Raw genomic sequence first — 18,606 nt, forward strand, 5'->3', positions numbered from 1 at the left:
GGATCCAAAGCATGTCATTTACACCAATGCTTTGACATTTCATTTTCACCAATGCTTTGGCATGTCACTTCCAGCAATGATTTGGCATGTCATTTTTACCAACCCTTTGCAGTGACATTATCATTACAACGAGAGTTTTAACAACGTTGGTTATGATTTCGAGACTCCGACAACTCCTTAAAACAGTTGGCATTAGCTTTGTTTCAAAACTAAAAAGTTTTTACAATTTTTACGACTTTTACACATTTTACCCGAAACCCCGTTCCCGTACACAAAAAAGGTGTAAAATGTTGATTTCTCTTTAAACAAAAATGGCGCTGAATGACGCTCTCTTTAAAAACCTTTTACTCGACAAATTTGAGCGTGTAAAAAAATAGCTTTGTTCCTTTACTTTTTAATGGTAAAAGCGGTAAAAGAGAAAAGTATCAAAATTGCTCTCTCATGAACATTTTTACCAGAAAAGTAAAGGAACGTGACAGCAGTATTTTATATACATAAGCTTCGTTCCTGTACTTTTTTTTAGCTGAAAACACATACAACGTTTGAGTAAAGTGTTATCGTAATAAAAATAGCTTGTTGCAGGTTCTGGGACAGAGCAATACTTTATTTAAACTGGAAGACCTGTTAAATGGGCCACGGCTGGGTTGATGCATCTACCTTGATTAGTGTGTCTTTGAGTGTGCCATGCATTCACTGGAAGTTAGAACAGGACAAAAATAGTAAAATAGTCAAACAACAGATGTGTGCTATTCATTCGCTCTGCAGAAAATAATTTCATTGGAAGCTGAATAAGCTGAATCGAGGGAACCGTTTATTCCATTGTTCTCGTAGTGGCGTCAAGTACGGGCAAAAAAGCTGTAATTTAAAAGTTAAAGTTATGGAAGCGCTAAAAACATCAGGAAGCGAAGAAATTTCTTCGAAAAATATCAGGTATTTATGAAAAATGATGTTTTTAGATATTATAATATCCAATTGACAACAAGTGTTATGTTCCAGAACTACTATCTTTGAAATGTTGGCGATTCTTTTATAATTTGTTGTCATGAAAATAGTAGGGAGCAAGTTGAGTTGAAGTATTAAGCTCGGCTAAAATTATAATTTTTCCTATATAGCCGGCCAAAGGCCGGGGACTTAAGACTTTCTCCTATGGACAGTAGCCAATCTAGGGAACGGGAACAACATTTTCTTTTAAATTAAAATTTTTCTCTAAGTAGCCGACATTTTTACGATTGTTAACAAGGGAATTTTCGGAACTTCGGATATCTCGGGAAGTGTGGACTGCCGCAATAAATGTTATATATATATATTTGTGATCAGGGTAACGAGACCTACCTGTGGAAAAAATTTTGTCCCGATCCGAGCTTAATGCTTCAACTCATCTTAAGCCAAATAGATTCTAGCAGGTTCTGGAACAGAGCAAATATTTCACCATAAGCAAATAACTAAAAAGGAGAAACAATCGTTTAAAACCACAAAATAAATAACTTGTGAAAATGTGCTGTCGGATCATAAGGGAAAAGTTCTGTATGGAATATTATAAGATTAAAGGGGAGTACACACTATCATTCAAAACTGACAGTCAACGTACTTTTAGGACAATTTTCGGGCAAATAACAGCTTTTATTTAGCTAAAAACGTTTGAAATACAATATATACGGTGTTATTTACAGATTACAAAAGAAATTTTTCAGTTAGGCTTTGATATTCACGAAATAGACCTCGATGACTGTCAGTTTTGCTTGTCAATGTGTACTATACTTAACATGGGATTCCCCCGCAAAGCGGCCTTTTGTAATTACGTATGTATACATACAGTGCTGCTCAAAACATTTGCAACTGGAATGACTAGTTCATATTTTATATAGTTCTGAGGTACTTTGTGGATTTGAAATGCCAATATTTTTGTAGATTGATTGTTTATTGAATCCTTTTTAAAGATTTAAAAATTAATTTGCAAAAATTTCACTTATTTTACAAAAAAATAAACAAAACAAAGCTCGAACTCACTTTTGGCTTTGCTCAAAACATTTGCAACTAAAAAAATTTTATTCAAAATCTGAAGAAATTATTTTTGTTTTGATAATATATTGTGAATTAAACATTTTATTTATTATCTGGAGACATCGTAAAGGAAACCAATTAACTAAATAAATTAATATATCCTTTGAATCCTGTGCTCTAAGGATAATTGTGAAATACCAAGGTTTTATTCGATATTTAATAGTCTAGAGTCCAGATTAGAGGCCCGGAACCTCCTATAAGAATTTAGATTACTATAGATGATTTCGTCCGATAAGCAATTAAGCATATTTTCAAAAAATTACTAGTTTTACGTGGTTATATATACGTTTAGAAGCGGTATTATGCCAAAACATTATGTTATACGACAATTCTGGAGTGTACATGGTGAGATTTTGACATGCTACCTGTCCGGTTAGTTCTTGGATCTGATAAATATCTCGACCTCATGTATCCTGTACCATTTCTGTCCATAAAAATACCTCCAGAACAATTTAAAACACCATCTACATTTTGGGTCAACTTTTTCGTATAAGGGGACTAATTCTATTATCTTTCGTTCTGGTGATCAATCAAATTTTTTCAAGTCATATAACTTAAATATTGATTTATATCGAGGAGAAGTACTCGGTTTCACTACTTCAAAAATATTACCACACATTTTTTGAATAATTTCTATGAAAAATTCCATTTTTCCTGGAAATTACTGTTTTCCCAAAATTTGCCTATTTTGGTATACCGGTGTCTTTGGTATGTATCGGATGTGATTGTATAGATTTATCGGTGTCAAGTCTTTTTTTAACATCTGTTGATGACCTCTGAGAGATCTGCTTAATAATTCGTATAATTATTTGATCATCCCCTGCAGTAGATGTTGTTGTCCTTGCATCTCCTTCCCATCTTATGGCGATTTTAGTTCTTTTTACGCGGTATCCAGCTCTGTTTTAGATATTGTGATGTTCCTATGTTTATTTTTGGAACTCGTTGGATCCACAATTTTCAAAAATTACCATTTTAGAAAAGCGTTGATAAAAATTTCTGGTCATATTTTAAGTTTTTCTTAAAAAAATGACATGTCTTGTTTTCGGCATACTTGTCTATCAAAAGTAAACATATGTGGGATAAAATGTACTAATCATGAAAGCTTTTTGCCCCTTCTTCTGATTAAATTCACTTTGATGTCAATCAATACAAAAAACTCGTCAAAAATCAACTAATAGATATTCGTATCACGGAGTTGCAAATGTTTTGAGCAGACTAAAACATGTGTTCCTCCGATATTTCACACATTTTTTAAAGATAAGTGTTCATAATTGAATAATGCTTTTTAAATCTTGAAAATATGGTCAATAAAAAATCAAATAATAAAAACCAACATATTTCAAAACTCAAAATGCCCCTAAAAATAGACTGAATGTGATATAGGCATCTGAGTTGCAAATGTTTTGAGCAGCACTGTACATATTATATGCACGTATTGTATGGTTGTTCGTATAAACAAAGTGTTCACACAAATTCTTTCCATCATCAAATTCCGATGGGCATAGTACCTCAAAGTATGTACACTAGGGTTATTACTTTTTTACAAACTCATATCCCAGTATCATATTTTGATGAGCTTTTACATAAGATTGGACAACATCTTAATTATAATATAATATTCGATGAAAAGGCTTTTAAAGTTTTTAATTTTCAGAACTTTGGTCAATTTTTTGAAGTCACTGTAAGCAGATATGTATGTATACCACTGAAAACAAGCTTTAGGGCCACACGACATAACCAAAATGACAACAGTTTGTTTCTCACTAATTTTATCATCATATTATATGTATATATAGCTATGTTCCATATATCAACCCAATTGAGAGTGGTTTGTGCTGTGCTTGCCCCTTTTCACTATTTAAATGGCAAAAGATCTTTCATTCGTGCAACAGAAAGAATTTTTTTCAACAAGTACAGGCTTAAGACGGGTTTACACGCGATTTTTTTGAAATTTTTTACCACAGGTAGGTCTCGTTGCCCTGATCATAAAAATATATATATTGTCTAGATGTAGTCCATACTTCCCGAGATATAGGTCTTTAAAGTTCCAAAAATATGTAGCCGAAGGCCGGCTAATTGGAGAAAAATTAATAATATAAAACTAAGTTTTGTTTCCATTCCCTAGATTTGCAATTGTCTATAGGTGAAAGTCTTAAGTCCACGGCCGAAGGCCGGCTATTTAGAAAAAAATTTAATTTAAAAGAAAATTTTGTGCCCGTTCCCGAGACTTGTACCTGTCCATAGCAGAAAGTATTAAATCCCCGGCCGAAGGCCGCCTAATTACAGAAACATTTATAATTTAAAATAAATGTTTGTTCCCGTTCCCTAGATTTGCCTCTGTCCATAGGAGAAAGTCTTAAATCCACGGCCGAAGGCCGGCTATTGCAAAAGAAAATTATAATTTAAAAGAAAATTTGAAACTTTAATGGCCTATATCTCGGGAAGTATGGACTACATCTAGACGATATACCTATATATTTTTGTGATCAGGGCAACGAGACCTACCTGTGGTAAAAATTTCAAAAAAATCGGGCGTGCGCGTGTAAACCCGTCTTGTTCCCAAGTACATAATTAGAATGGAATGAGCCTTTATAGGCATTAAAAGGCGAAAATTAATTTCCGTTACTAGAAATCATTTTTGAAAAAAGTGGTCAAAATGCCGTAATCCTAATGTACACACTGTTTTTCAAGCTAATGTTCTCCAGACAAGAAAACGAACATTTGTATTCCTTTATGAAATATGAGAAATAATTGTGATGTGTTTTTTGTTTTTTGGTCGACTTGTTGATAACAGCATTGTATGTAAAAATAAAAAATTTATCAATGTACCATAAAAAGGCTTTGGTAGACTTGTGTAAACAAAAAATCAAGAAAAATCTCTTCTTGAAGCTGTACATACTGGTGGTAGTAACTAACCCCTTAAACTTACTTATTTTTATTTTCTTTATAGTGCACCAGCAAATTTGGAAGCCAGACTACATAATACATACACAGTTGATTGTAAATTTATTGTTGGTGAAAATCTTGGAGTACTTAAAACTATATTTGGTCACAAATTAGTGTTCAGCTTGAATTCGGAAGTGTTTGAATCAATGTTTTCGGGAAATTTTTTAGAAGCTAAATGCACGGAAATTCCTTTGCCGGATGACGACCCAACTACGTTTCGCAACTTACGCCATATTTTGTATAATCTTCGTGATGCTCGCGCAGAAATTGCAGAACTTACTGTCAGCGATACCATCAGCTTGTTTAAGCTATGCGACAAATATATGTTTACGAACATTAAAAAATTCTGTGCCGATCATTTGAAAACATTTCTAGGAACTGCTGGCCATGATCAGCTGGTAAACCTGTTTGAAGTTGCTGTGGAATTTCCTAATCAAGATCTATTGGATGAAATTAAAAAGGTAAGTGCATAATACTATGGTAAAAATACATTATTTAATCTTGGTTAGAAAATATATACAGTGCGTTAAGAAAATCTTTTCAGATTGAAAACATGTTATGATTTTTGTATAGCATACATGTAATTAAAACTGCTGAATAATTGTTTTAGAAAGTAAGAAAGGTTTTCGATTTAGCCCTGTTCGGCGTCCGATAACTCGGCGTCCGATTTAGTCACCGTAATAGTTTGTCCATATTGAGATCAATTTCGAAGATGGATTAAATCGGTAAAAATCTTCAGGTACCTACCTCCCCCTACGAAGGTTCAAAACTTTCCACTAAAATGGTGCGAACTATTGACGTTATTCTGAACTCTCCGTGATTTTTGCCACTCTGTTGTTTCGTCTTAACTGAGAGTGTGAGAATACTCACGGAGAGTTTTCATTCAGAATAACCCCCTATAATTGAGAATCCGACTGGTCCAAAGTTTAACACATCGTACATCAAGTTCCAATAAGGTCTATATCGGACAACACATTCGGCACCTCCCTCACAAATGTTCAAAATCTTCGTTTAAGTGCAGCAGCCCAGAGCTCGAGGATAGTTATGAAATTTTAAACGAATGCTTTTTTGTGATCTTGTTTTCATCGATCCTGCTTCCATAATGACACAAAAGTTCTATAAAATCCTACGGTGACCAGCCAAATATAGAAAGGAATGACTCTTATACAGTTTAAGACCACTTCTCGAATCGTGTTGAAAAATTAAAGCGGGTAGTCGTTGTGAGTATGATCACGAAACGTACGAATATTTAGGCCCACTCCTTCATACATTTCTCGCTCACTTTACACTTTTTACAAAGCTATACTTTTTTCTCCATAGGATTATGTTTTATTTTTGTGTAGACTTTCAGTGGTATAAATCGACCTAATATTTATGATACCTACCCTATAAACGCTAAAAAAATCTATGCTTGGAAACTTACAAAACTACTTCAACTCTATTTGTTAACTTAAATTAAATCTGTTCATAGTACTGTTCATAGTTTACTAATAGCCCGATGATGTTTAGCTGATGGCAAAGTCCACTGATGCTTTTTTACTTGGTTTGCACTCATGAAGATAATTCTTTCTCAAATAAAATCAGCAGGCAATTGTTGCCAAAATCCAAAATTTCTTACACAATTAGTTGTTGTATTTTGTAAATTAAAACAAACACATAACACATATGTATGTATCTATTCGGCTGTATATTTATTTGGCAAGATGTATTTTTTATTTATTTATTTCATATTTATATGGTAACATGGGGCGCCTTCGCCACGTTTTTGCTCAAAATGTTCTCATATCGACACCGTAAAGTTCTTTCAAATATTATTTTTGGTAAAAATATTAGCATTTATTGGCTATAAGTTTTGATATATAAATGGTTACAATTTTTTTTTTTAAAATATTATTTTTGAGAATTTACAAAATATCTAAAAAGTGTCGATATGGGACATTCACCAACGGGCTCTTGAACTGTAATTTACCATACTTCATCCTTAAATATCGATATTATGCGAAAAATTAACAATCAATCAAATCAAAAATGAGTCTAAAGCAGGCCTGCTCAAGGTGCGCACCTGAGCTGTCGGTGTGTGTCAATTTTCTCACACACACAATTTAAAAAGAGAGCTTTTGTTTTTGTTTTGAATATTTTCAAAATTAAAAATCAGTCTCTATTGAACATTCAATGAGGAAGGTTCTGTTTTCGAATTTGTCTATGAATTTATATGCGTACACTGAAAAAATGAATGAAGATACTGAATACGAATTTTTATTTGCCTAAAATTTTTACGGCAAATTAGAGTGTTTGGTTTGTCAACGCACTTTGGTTTGTCACGAACTTGATTTGCAACAAATTATAACATCAACAGTCACATTTGGTCAAAATAAAATAATTATTCTACTCTATATTTTGAAATATAAAATAAAAAAAAAACTGTTACGATATTTCTCACAGTATACAGAGAGAGAAAGGAAAATTGAAATTTGTGTATTTCAAAACCAACACAATTACAAAATGTGTTTGTATGTGTCTGAGCAGGCCTGATTTAAAGTGACATGAGACACTAAGTCTATGTTGCCACTTTCATGGGTATAAATGTATTTCATGGGAATGTGATAGATTTGTTAATTTTTCTTGGGAGTTCTGTGTTCTTGAATGTTTATTCTGATTTAAATTTTAATGTCTGCTTCTTTGTAATAAGTCCATAAGGCCAGGTAGGCCTTAATGTTGTTTGTTTTAAGAATATCATCGACTGATGGTTGATGTATACCGAGTTGTCGCAGTTTTTGTAATAGAGCACGTCTTGTGCTGAGGTTAACGTCTGGGCAATTGAATGTGACGTGGTCCACGGTTTGGATGTCACCACAATCACATCTGTCAGTGCTGGTAATATTGATCTTGTGGAGATGTTGTTTCATCTGGTTATGGCCAAATCTAAGTCTCGTAATGGTTGTTGCGACGCTTCGGGGCATTTTGATGTTTCGAAACCAAGGGTTGCAGTTGACTTTAGGGGAGAATGAGTAAAATCGTCTGCCGTATATACTTGTGTTCCATTTTTCCTGAAAGGATGTGACAGCCGCAGTTTTGTCTTGTTGTCTTAAGTCCGATGAATATAATTTTGGACATGAGTCGGTATGGTTGTGATTCGTTGCAATAGAGTCCACGTACTCATTCCCATCGATGCCACAATGACTTGGTACCCACAGGAAGTGAACGGTGAAAGCCTCCCCAGACATTTGATACACCTCATTCTTTATTTCAAGAATAGAGGGATGGGTGTTTTTATTGTTTTGGGATGCAATGGCTGTTAGGACCGATTTGCTGTCCGTAATGATTATATGTTTCCCAGGTTCACAGGTTCTTACTAATAACAAAGCCTCATGTATGGCGTATGCTTCCGCGGAATATATGGAGCTTGCTTTATTTAAGGAGAAGGATGCTTCGATGTCTAACGATGGCATCCATAAGGCACAGCTGGTTTTGTCTGGGGTTTTTGATCCGTCGGTGAATACTTTTATGTAATCTGGAAAATTGGTGTTGATTGTAGTGCTATACAGGTTTTGTATATCCACTGAGGTCGAACGATTTTTACAGACGTTCAGAAATGATATGTTGGGAACCAGAAGGCTAGCTTGAAGTGGGAATTCATATTGCACAGGCCGCTGAAGTTTCATAATATTGTTGTTCGCTACCTTATCTTGATATAGTTGGAAAAATGTAGGCCTGATCTGAAATTTTTCATTATATTCTGATAGAAGTTTATTGGTCGGGTTTCTACAGTCGACTATCATACTGTTGATGTAGTTATTGGAAAGCAGTTTTAATCTTTCCGGCAAAGGCATTATATTGGCCTCCACTTCCAAAGATTGGGTATGGGTAGAAATCATAGCTCCGAGTGCCGTTCTGAGCGCCCGAAATTGGATTCTTTGGATTTTGAGTAACTTGTTAAGCGGAGCGTCAAGCAATAGGTGTCCCATGTATTCAATTTTAGGTCTAACTACTCCAACGTAGAGACGAATGAGTTGTTGTGGATTGCCTCCCCAAGACACGCCACAAAGGGCACGGATTATGTTCATGAATTGAAAAGTCGATTTGTGTATATAATCAATGTGTGGTATAAAGCTGAGTTTCGAGTCCAATACAAAACCCAAAAAATTGAATGTATTTACAAATTCAATTTGTTCGCCATTGATAACACTGTGCAACAAAATGGAGCTCAAAGTCTGGGGGGTGGAAAATTCCTATTGGAGCTGAAAGCCCTTGGTGAGTGTATACAGAACCCCGAAGGACAGATTCGCCGTGAGTCGATCTTTCGCGATATGGCGTGATGAAGTTTTTGCTAGAGACCCTGTAAGCCATCAGGAATTATCGTTATATCTTTGTCCACTGTTGCTTTAGCTTATTTTTGATATGACATGTCTTCAGTCAAATCGAATGAGGATCATTTTCGTAGAGCACTTCGACCTTCTAACTTGCTTCCTTCAATGTCCTTTTCGTCCTTTATTTTAAGAGCCGCTATAAAAGTACCACAAGATGACGTTTTTCAGCTTCGAAATGTTCTGCAAAAATGTCGGCCAGAAAATTTTAGGTACGGCTCTCCTTGAAAACAAATCGATTATGTCGAGTTTTCGTGGTCGTTTTGTGCATTTACCCTGTTTTTGTTCAGAAAAATACTATATTTTGTTTTTTTGTATATTCGTTACAGAACATACAAAAACACAAAACACAGTTTTTTCTGATCAAACAGGGGTAAATGCATAAAACGACCACGAAAACGCGACAACATCGATTTGTTGTCAATGAGAGCCGTACCTAAAATTTTCTGGCCGACATTTTTGCTGAACATTTCGAAGTTGAAAAACGTCATCTTGTGGTACTTTTATAGCGGCTCTTAAAATAAAGGACGAAAAGGACATTGAAGGAAGCGAGTTAGAAGGTCGAAGTGCTCTACGAAAATAATCCTCATTCGATTTGACTGAAGACATGTCATATCAAAAATAAACTAAAGCAACAGTGGACAAAGATACAACGATAATTCCTGATGGCTTACAGGGTCTCTAGCAAAAATTTCATCACGCCATATCGCGAAAGATCGACTCACGGCAAATCTGTCCTTCGGGGTTCTGTATATACTCACCAAGGGCTTTCATCTCCAAAAGGGATTTTCCACCCCCCAAAATTTCGGTTCACAGTGTAATTAGATCAGGGTGCATTTGAATAGAACGTCTGCTGTATGGATTGAAAATCATTCCTTTCGATTTTTGTGGGGAAAGTTCAAGCTGTATTTCTCCTAATCTTTTAACTAGACAATCAAGTGCTTTCTGCATTTTTATTTTTGCAATATTTAGGTCATATTCTGCGCAGAATATTACGAGGTCATCTGCATAAGCTAAAATTTCCACTCCTAATTCTTTGAAAATATCGTTTATATAAACGTTGAAGCTCAGTGGACTCAGGACGGAGCCTTGTGGTGTTCCGGTAAAGGATCTACAAGTAGTAGAATTCTCTGCTTCGATAATGAGTTCTTTATATTGGAATAGACGATGTAAAATAGCGCAGGTATGTTCACTTGCACCAAGATCTTTATATTTATCGATTAAAATATCAATGTTTACATTATCGAATGCACTTTTGATGTCTAGAAATGCAGCCATAAGGTATTTGCCTTCCCTTTTTGCCAATTGGGCCGCTGACCAAATACAAGTTAGGTTATCACGTGTAGATCTGGTTTTCCGGAATCCAGATTGTGCATTGTGCAGTTTATCTGAAGATTCTAGTTGGTGGTCGATCCTTCGAAAGACCATTCGTTCGAATATCTTCCTCCAACATGAGATCATGGCAATTGAACGATATGAATATGGGTCATCAACAGGCTTGCCTTTTTTATGTATAGGACATACTTTGTATTTCATCCATGGGTTCGATATTTTTCCAGAGCGCCATATGTGGTTATATAGTGACAATAGTGTTTCTCTTACCTCATTATTAAATTCTTTTATGTGCCCATGACGAATACCATCAAGGCCGGCTGATGTGTCTTTAGATCCCTCTATAGCTGCGTTTAATTCCTCTATTGTGAAATCATTGTCTCTTGGAAAGTTGTCCATTGTAGGAGGTACATTTATAGGTCCGATGGGCCCAGATAATATGTCGTAGAATTTATCAACGCACATTTCTGGCATGCTTTTGTGTTTATTGCTGTGTCTTCCTCTGAACTTTTTAACGGTGTTCCACAGTTCAGTTGGTGTGATGTCGGCATTGATGTCTTCACACATTTTTTGCCACCCTTTTCGCTTTTCCTCTCTGAGAGTGTAAAAGTAATCCTTTTGACATTTTTTCAACTTTTCATTATTTATTCTGGTGGGAACTTTTTTGAAACGTGCAAGGGCTTTGATTAATGCTGCTTTGACTTTTTTGCATTTAAGATTCCACCAGCCGTTGTCTGGATATTGTTTCTTGCCAACGGGAACCACAAATTTGTTGTACAAGCCTTTTGAAAGGTGTTCAAATTTTTCGTCATCGAGACATTCATTATATTGTTCACTATTCAGTATTTCATCTATGCCATTATTTAGCCGATCTTTTGTTATGTGTCTTGGTACGCCATATGTGGTTTTGCGGCACCTTGCGTCTAAGTCGACTTCAATGATTACGACGCAGTGGTCGGAACCAAAGCATTCGTTTAACGTGTACCATGTTGAGATCAGTGCTATAGCAGGACTACATATTGATAGGTCTAATGCTGAAGGACAGCTGGTACCAAAATAAGTTTGTGCTCCATCATTTAGGAGAACGAGATCTTTGTCTTCTATAAATTGGAGCATATTTTCTCCGCGATGGTCAGTGTTGTTACAACCCCATATTATGTGATGGCAATTGAAATCTCCACACATAATAATTTTTGCACATTGTGGTGTAGATGGTATGATGCTCATAAGGTCAGCTGTGCTGAAAGACACGTTAGGTGGAATGTATGTTGATATTACTATGACTGGGCCAATCTCGCTGTTAATGCAACAGGCGACTATTTCTATGTTCCGATTTATGATGTTGATGTCAACGCTGGTGAAATGTATTGAATTTTTTATTAATATGGCAACTCCGCCGCCATATGAAGTCCTATCTTTTCTTAAAATGTCGTAGCCAGGTAAATTACAATCATCTATATTATCCAAATAAGTCTCCGAAATGCATGCAATGTCTATCCCCGATTCTCTTAAGAACTGAGACAATTGGGGTTTTTTATTTCTGATACTTCTTAAATTAATCTGTAGAATCTTCATTGTTACAATTCATCTTGTCTTTTTGAAAAGCCTCAAAAAGATGCAGGGGTGCATTGATGCTGTTATCGGAGGATGTGGATGATTGTTTAATATTTTTAACTTTACTAACACTTGTATAAGAGTGAAATCAGGAAAGCTAAAAGGGACTCGTGGAAAAGCTTTAGTGAATCGATAGAAGGGGTTAATGCAGCGGCGAGATTCCGTAAGGTGATCTCGAAGGATCCAAAACCCTTCGGGAGCATCAAACGGGATGACGGTACCTGGACTAACTCCGCTCTGGAGACTCTAGATCTACTGACAGGAACACACTTCCCTGGGAGTGAGGATGCCAGCTCGAGTGCACCGAGTGTGTATGAAAGCAGGAACCGCACGCCCGAGGAGGTGGCTCTTGTCAACAGATTAATAAGCTATCCCAAAATCTCATGGGCGATAAGTACTTTTCAGCCATATAAGTCTCCTGGACCTGATGGCGTCATTCCAGCGATGCTTCAGAATGCACCGGCTGTGCTGATAACCATCCTTCAGAAGATTTTTAAGGCATGTTTACTACTATCGCACATTCCGGCACTATGGAAAGAGGTGACAGTGACCTATATTCCCAAAGCTGGGAAACCAAGTCACTCGCTGCCTAAAGACTATAGGCCGATTAGTCTCTCCTCTTTTCTCTTAAAGACTTTGGAAAGGTTGTTAGACTTAGAAATTAGAACTTTCTTCAGCAGTGACCTCATAAGCAATTCTCAACATGCTTATATTAAAGGTAAATCAACAGAAACAGCGCTACACTGTGTCGTAGGTTGTATAGAGAAGAATATGGGGGATTCGAACTTCACTTTGGCTGCCTTTCTGGACATAGAGGGTGCCTTTAATAACGTGAAGCTCGAATCCATTCATCTCGCTCTAGAATCACTGGGTGTCCCCTCTATCTTGATAGATTGGATTGACAGTATGCTTAGAAGCAGACTGATCAATTCTAATATTGGGGAGAGCTCTATTAGGAGATCTGTCACCAGGGGCACACCTCAAGGGGGAGTCTTATCCCCCTTGCTCTGGCTACTGGTGATAAATGGGATACTCTTGGAATTCGACAATTTAGGAACAAGGGTAGTTGCTTATGCGGATGATGTGGTAATCCTGATTAGTGGGAAATTCTTAACCACATTATCTGATTTAATGCAAAGGGCACTTGCTAAACTCTCACGTTGGGCTCACAACAATGGACTGGGTGTGAATCCGGCTAAGACAGAGCTGGTGCTCTTTACTAGGAAAAGAAAGATCAGCGAGTTCGTACCACCAACACTAGATGGAGTGCAGTTGAATCTCTCTACGGAGGCGAAATACCTGGGTGTGATTCTTGACCATCAACTTAGAGGAAAAAGGAACACAGAGGAGCGCACCAAAAGGGGTCTAATTGCACTCTATTCTTGTAAGAACTCGATAGGTAAGAGTTGGGGTCTGAGACCAAATGTCGTACATTGGTTGTTCTCGACAGTGGTATGCCCCATTTTGACCTATGGGTGTCTTGTTTGGTGGCAGGCCCTGAATAGTAAGTCAAATTTGTCTAGACTAGCTAGTGTGCAAAGATCAGCCTCAGTTCTTATTACGGGGGCAATGAAGAGCACCCCTCAAGCAGCACTGAGTGCAATACTGAACATTCACCCTCTGGATGCTTCTGTTCAGTATCTAGCATCCCGTAGTGCCTTGAGGCTCAAGGAGCTTAATCTATGGCGTACTTCAGGGTCTGGACATGCTAGCATTTTACATCTTAGCAGTCAGATCGGACTATGTGGCGGTGGGTCTGAAACAGACTACATCTCGCCTTCGCTGGACTTTGATGTAGCGGAGGTCTATATCCCTGCCAGAAGTGAATGGGAGCATGGCAGGCCACTACCCGATAGCCTCTCCATCTTTACTGATGGCTCTAAGATGGTCGAAGGTACTGGTGCGGGGGTGTACTGCAATGAGCTAAACATTAAACGCTCTTACAAACTTAACACGAATTACAGTGTCTTTCAAGCGGAGGTCTTCGCAGTAATGAAGGCCTTAGAATTAATAGCAGGACTGACGGACGAAACAGGTAGGGCAGTCACAATCTATGTAGATAGCCAGGCCGCCCTTAAGGCGCTAAGGTCTTATACTATTAAATCTAGGCTTGTTCAAAACTGTAGGTCCTTGTTAAAAACTTGTAATTCACGTGTTAGGCTATGCTGGGTACCAGGGCACTGCAATGTTGAGGGAAACGAGATTGTTGACGAATTAGCAAGACGTGGCTCCCAGTCCTCTAACCTTATGGTAGAGGACTACGTCAAACCCCCGCTTTGCTATTTTCTCGGCAAGCTTAGCCAGTTCTACGCAGAGAAAACCGAAAGGATATGGCAGGACGTACCTGGTTGTAAGGTATCAAAGTCTATCTGGCCGGCTATCTCGAGGCGTAGGACTGCGTCCCTTCTCTCACTATGCAAGTCAGAGATCAGGATTGCCACAGGAGTCATAACTGGCCACTGCGGCATTAGATCTATGACGTGCAAGTGGGATGGCAACAGCATTGAGTACTGTAGGCTATGTGAGGATGAGGAGGAAACGGAGACAATGGAGAACCTTTTATGTAAATGTCCTAGACTAATTGTCAAAAGGCATTTACTTTTTGGTGTACACGTGATTGAATCTCTTTCCTACTTTTCCTCTGTCGACCCAAAAATCTTGGTAGCGTACTGCAAGAGCCTTAAGTGGCTCTGGAGCAGTACAGTGCGGACTTAATCTGCATCCGTATGTAGCATGTAGTATACCTATATTTACATATTTACTTATATCCATATTTCCCTTACTTTCATTTACTCTTCTCCTACTCTTGATTATTACTAATTACTTTATTTTCTTCTCCCTCCTCTCATCTATTCTGTACATTTCCATTTTCTCCCTCTCCTTCCTATCCAAACCCCCTACATAACCAACCACATCCCAAACACATAGCATTGGAACTCTCACATCATCATCTTTGGCATCACCATAACAAACACCCTAACCAGCAAAAATCATCATCTCCATTATGCACGCAATCACCATATATTCAACACAATAACCTGATTTACCTAACTACATCACAACAACAACACCAGCAATCACCAATAACAAACACATTAACCAGCAACAATCATCATCTCCATCATGCACACAATCACCATATATTCAACACAATAACCGGATTCACCTAAGTACATCACAACAAAACACCATCAATCACCAATAACAACAATAGTCTGGATGATCACAATGGACCTCAAGGTCTCCGAGTGGAGTGGCTGTCAGTATTGGCAGTCACGCATCCTGAACCTAACCTAACACTTGTTTGGATATGATTAGGTTTATCGTTGTTTGTCGTTTGTTTTGGTGTAATGTTGATTGTAGTTTGAATGGATTCAAGTGAATTTTGGTTTTGGGTGCTTTCAATGCGAGTGGAGTTGCACAACGAGTTTGAATTGAACTCAACGTGCGAAGCTAGGTTCTCCATGGAATCAGGCAATTGAAGGTCATTGTTAGTCTGAGATTTGGCTATGTCGATGTCAACCGACAAGTCCTCAGTTATTGGAGTTTCATTTTGAATGTCATTATTGTTAGTTGTTTCTCCTATGCCATCATTAGCAATAGGTTTTGGGCTATTAATTATCTTTCTTTTTATACCACCTTTGGGTTTTAGCTTTGGTCTCTTTGCGTTTATTTCAGGAAAGTCTTCCTGCGTAAGGTCGAACGTATTTGGAGAAGTATTTTGACTTGTTGAATCCAAGTCAGTCGTGAGCATTGGTGTTTTTTCTTCGGCTACTTTTTTAGCTTTATTTCTCAGCTCGGTACGTACATCACAATGGTTGGACCTCGCATCATGGGGCTTGTGACAATTGATACACTGTGGCATCAATGTGCAAATACCCTCATGAGCAGATCCACAACGTGGGCAAACTTGGCGGGCCCGTGTGCAAACTCGAGTGGAGTGTCCGAATTTCCAGCACTTCTTGCACTGGAGAATTCGCTCAATAAACGGCTTCACTGGGAAATATACTTTATTGATACATACATGAGAAGGCAGCTTATTGCCACCAAATGATAACATGACGGCATCTGAATTAGTTCTTTGACCCTCTTGAGCTGGGTCCGGCTTAGTAAAACGCTTAACCTCAGTTATGGCAATGTCTTGATCGATTGGGCCATACTCGGCTTTATGTTTTATAATTAAATTTTCATACAAAAATTTTTCCGAAAAGTCTTGGTCGGCCGGGATTTGCACTACGGCTTTGATCTCACAAAGCTCAGCAGGAATGAAAATGTTATATTTACTGCGCATTTCCTCATCAGCAACAATTTTGTTGATGGTGTCACGGTCGCTACAGATAATCTTCATTTTCCGCTTCGTAACAAAATGTGTCTCCAAGTTTTCAAACTTGCTGTGGAGCTCATCGGCGATTTTCATTATTGGGATAATTTTCTTATTGGGAAAAGCTTGTAAGATCGCGGCATACTCCCTCATGTAATTAATGTATTTATTGATCCTCGGTAACGGGTATTTAAACCCATCATCCAGAGTTATTTCAACGGCCTCAGGCCAAACCATTTTATTTGATTAGTTTTTCGTCAAAAAAATGAAAAAAAAAACACTAATTAATTAATTTATTTTCTTTTAAATTTTGCGCGTCCTATTCGTTCGGCGTCACTTTCGGGTTTTTTCACCTAAAAGTATTGTAAACATTCCATTGTATATACATACTTTTACAAGGGTGTAGAACAGCTGATTGTTTTGTCATCACTTTGTTGTGAGTTTTATTTTATGTCGGAGTTTTGTTTATGCCTTGTTCAGACTGGCGGTAATTCGCTCTCTATTCGTTGTTCGACCCCAAATTACGATACAATTACTTCATTTCCCATACAAAATTTTGAGAACGAACAACGATTTATGTACATTGTTCAATTTAAATTACTCTCAGAACTACGATAAAATAAGTGTGTCTGCGTACTCGATAATTTGTAATAATTATTACAAATTATTACTGAATGTTGTTTTTTTACACAAATGTTCAGTAAAAGAGAATGAATTGAGAAACTTGTTTTGAAATTTTTATTACTGAGAACTTATAATTTTTACTGAAGGAATTTTGTTCAGTAACATTTTGTAGCTTTAGGCTGTTGTCAAAAGTTTAAAATATTCAAATATCATAATCGTAAATATTAATCAAATTGAAAATTTTTACTGAATGTTGTCTTTTTACTTTTTTAATTTTTTCCTTTGAAAGAGTATAAAATGCTTTACTCTCTAAAAAGAAATTACTGAGTAATATTTACTGAGAAAGTACAAGGACAAACCTAGGCATTCCTTCAATCCATATTGCAAAAATGATGAATTTTCCTCCAGAACTCGATTTTGGGTTGAAGTTTTCCAAATTTTTAATTTCCTCACAAATAATATTTATTGTTTTCAAAAATTATTTGTTGGTTACTTGGAAAATAAACAAAATTCATGGGATTGAATGGGGTTCATTTACAAAATCAAAACTATTTTGATTTCAATCCTGCCAAAACTACTCCCAAATACATTGACAAAAACTTCAAAATTTACTAATACTATTACAAATGCTGTCCTGCATGCCCATAGTGTATTGTTTTTTTTAATCACTCCTATTTCCCTTTTCTACTTTTTATTTTCAGAAACTCAATCTTGCTCAATATCCCATAAACGAGGCTGTTTATAACTTGAATCCAATAACGTTCATGAAATACTTTGAATACAAAGTTGAACACAATTATGTCGATTATTTGCCAATATTCAATGCAATTGAAAAGTATTTGACATGTAACAATTTAATTCCCCAGCAACTGTTGAAATCTGAGGAAATCAAACAAACGTCCACTAAAAATGCCAAAGGACAGGAAAATGTTGTGTTTCTAAGCGAAGAAAGATTAATGGAATTTCTTGAACAGTTGTTGACATTTGTTAATTTTGCCCGAATTAACATTAAGGGGTTTCTTTCAGGACCCGGGGTATCAAAAATACTTACGTGTGAACAAAAGTATTACATCTTATCACAGCTTTGTGCTGATCCTAAGCCATCATCCATTAAATTATATCAAAACTAAAGTAGTGCTTGGAAGCAGTGTATGTTTTGCAGCTCTTTGTATATGTACAATGTATTGTCATTAACTATGGATTAAAAATTTACATTCGACAATATATAAAATATTCTTTTATCAATGTAGTGTTTTATTCATTATTTATTGTTACCATAATCCGTTAATTCTCCTGGTTCTAATGATTGGATACATTCGGTGTTAATGTGATCGCCGATGCATC

At 36.7% G+C, this 18,606-nt stretch overlaps 1 protein-coding gene across 1 annotated transcript; it reads left to right on the plus strand.

Annotated features, from left to right (window-relative positions):
• Positions 1 to 704: 704 nt before the first annotated feature.
• On the plus strand, positions 705 to 18,507 carry LOC141393966 (uncharacterized). Its single transcript, XM_073967640.1, has 3 exons — positions 705 to 930; positions 5,012 to 5,468; positions 17,964 to 18,507. Exons 1-3 carry the CDS (start codon positions 878 to 880, stop codon positions 18,390 to 18,392), a joined length of 939 nt encoding a protein of 312 aa, XP_073823741.1. The 5' UTR covers positions 705 to 877; the 3' UTR covers positions 18,393 to 18,507.
• The last annotated feature ends 99 nt before the right edge of the window (positions 18,508 to 18,606 follow it).

The sequence above is a fragment of the Musca autumnalis genome, unplaced genomic scaffold (genome assembly GCF_047663935.1).
Source record: "Musca autumnalis isolate F117 unplaced genomic scaffold, ASM4766393v1 scaffold_2, whole genome shotgun sequence".
Taxonomy (NCBI): Eukaryota; Metazoa; Arthropoda; class Insecta; order Diptera; family Muscidae; genus Musca; species Musca autumnalis.

Bases quoted from the DNA above. Each gene is read 5' to 3' on its own strand.
- LOC141393966 (XM_073967640.1), top strand. From the start codon at position 878: ATGGAAGCGCTAAAAACATCAGGAAGCGAAGAAATTTCTTCGAAAAAT. The intron at 931-5,011 runs GTATTTATGAAA...TTTTCTTTATAG, and splicing joins ATTTCTTCGAAAAATATCAG to TGCACCAGCAAATTTGGAAG. The intron at 5,469-17,963 runs GTAAGTGCATAA...TTTTATTTTCAG, and splicing joins TATTGGATGAAATTAAAAAG to AAACTCAATCTTGCTCAATA.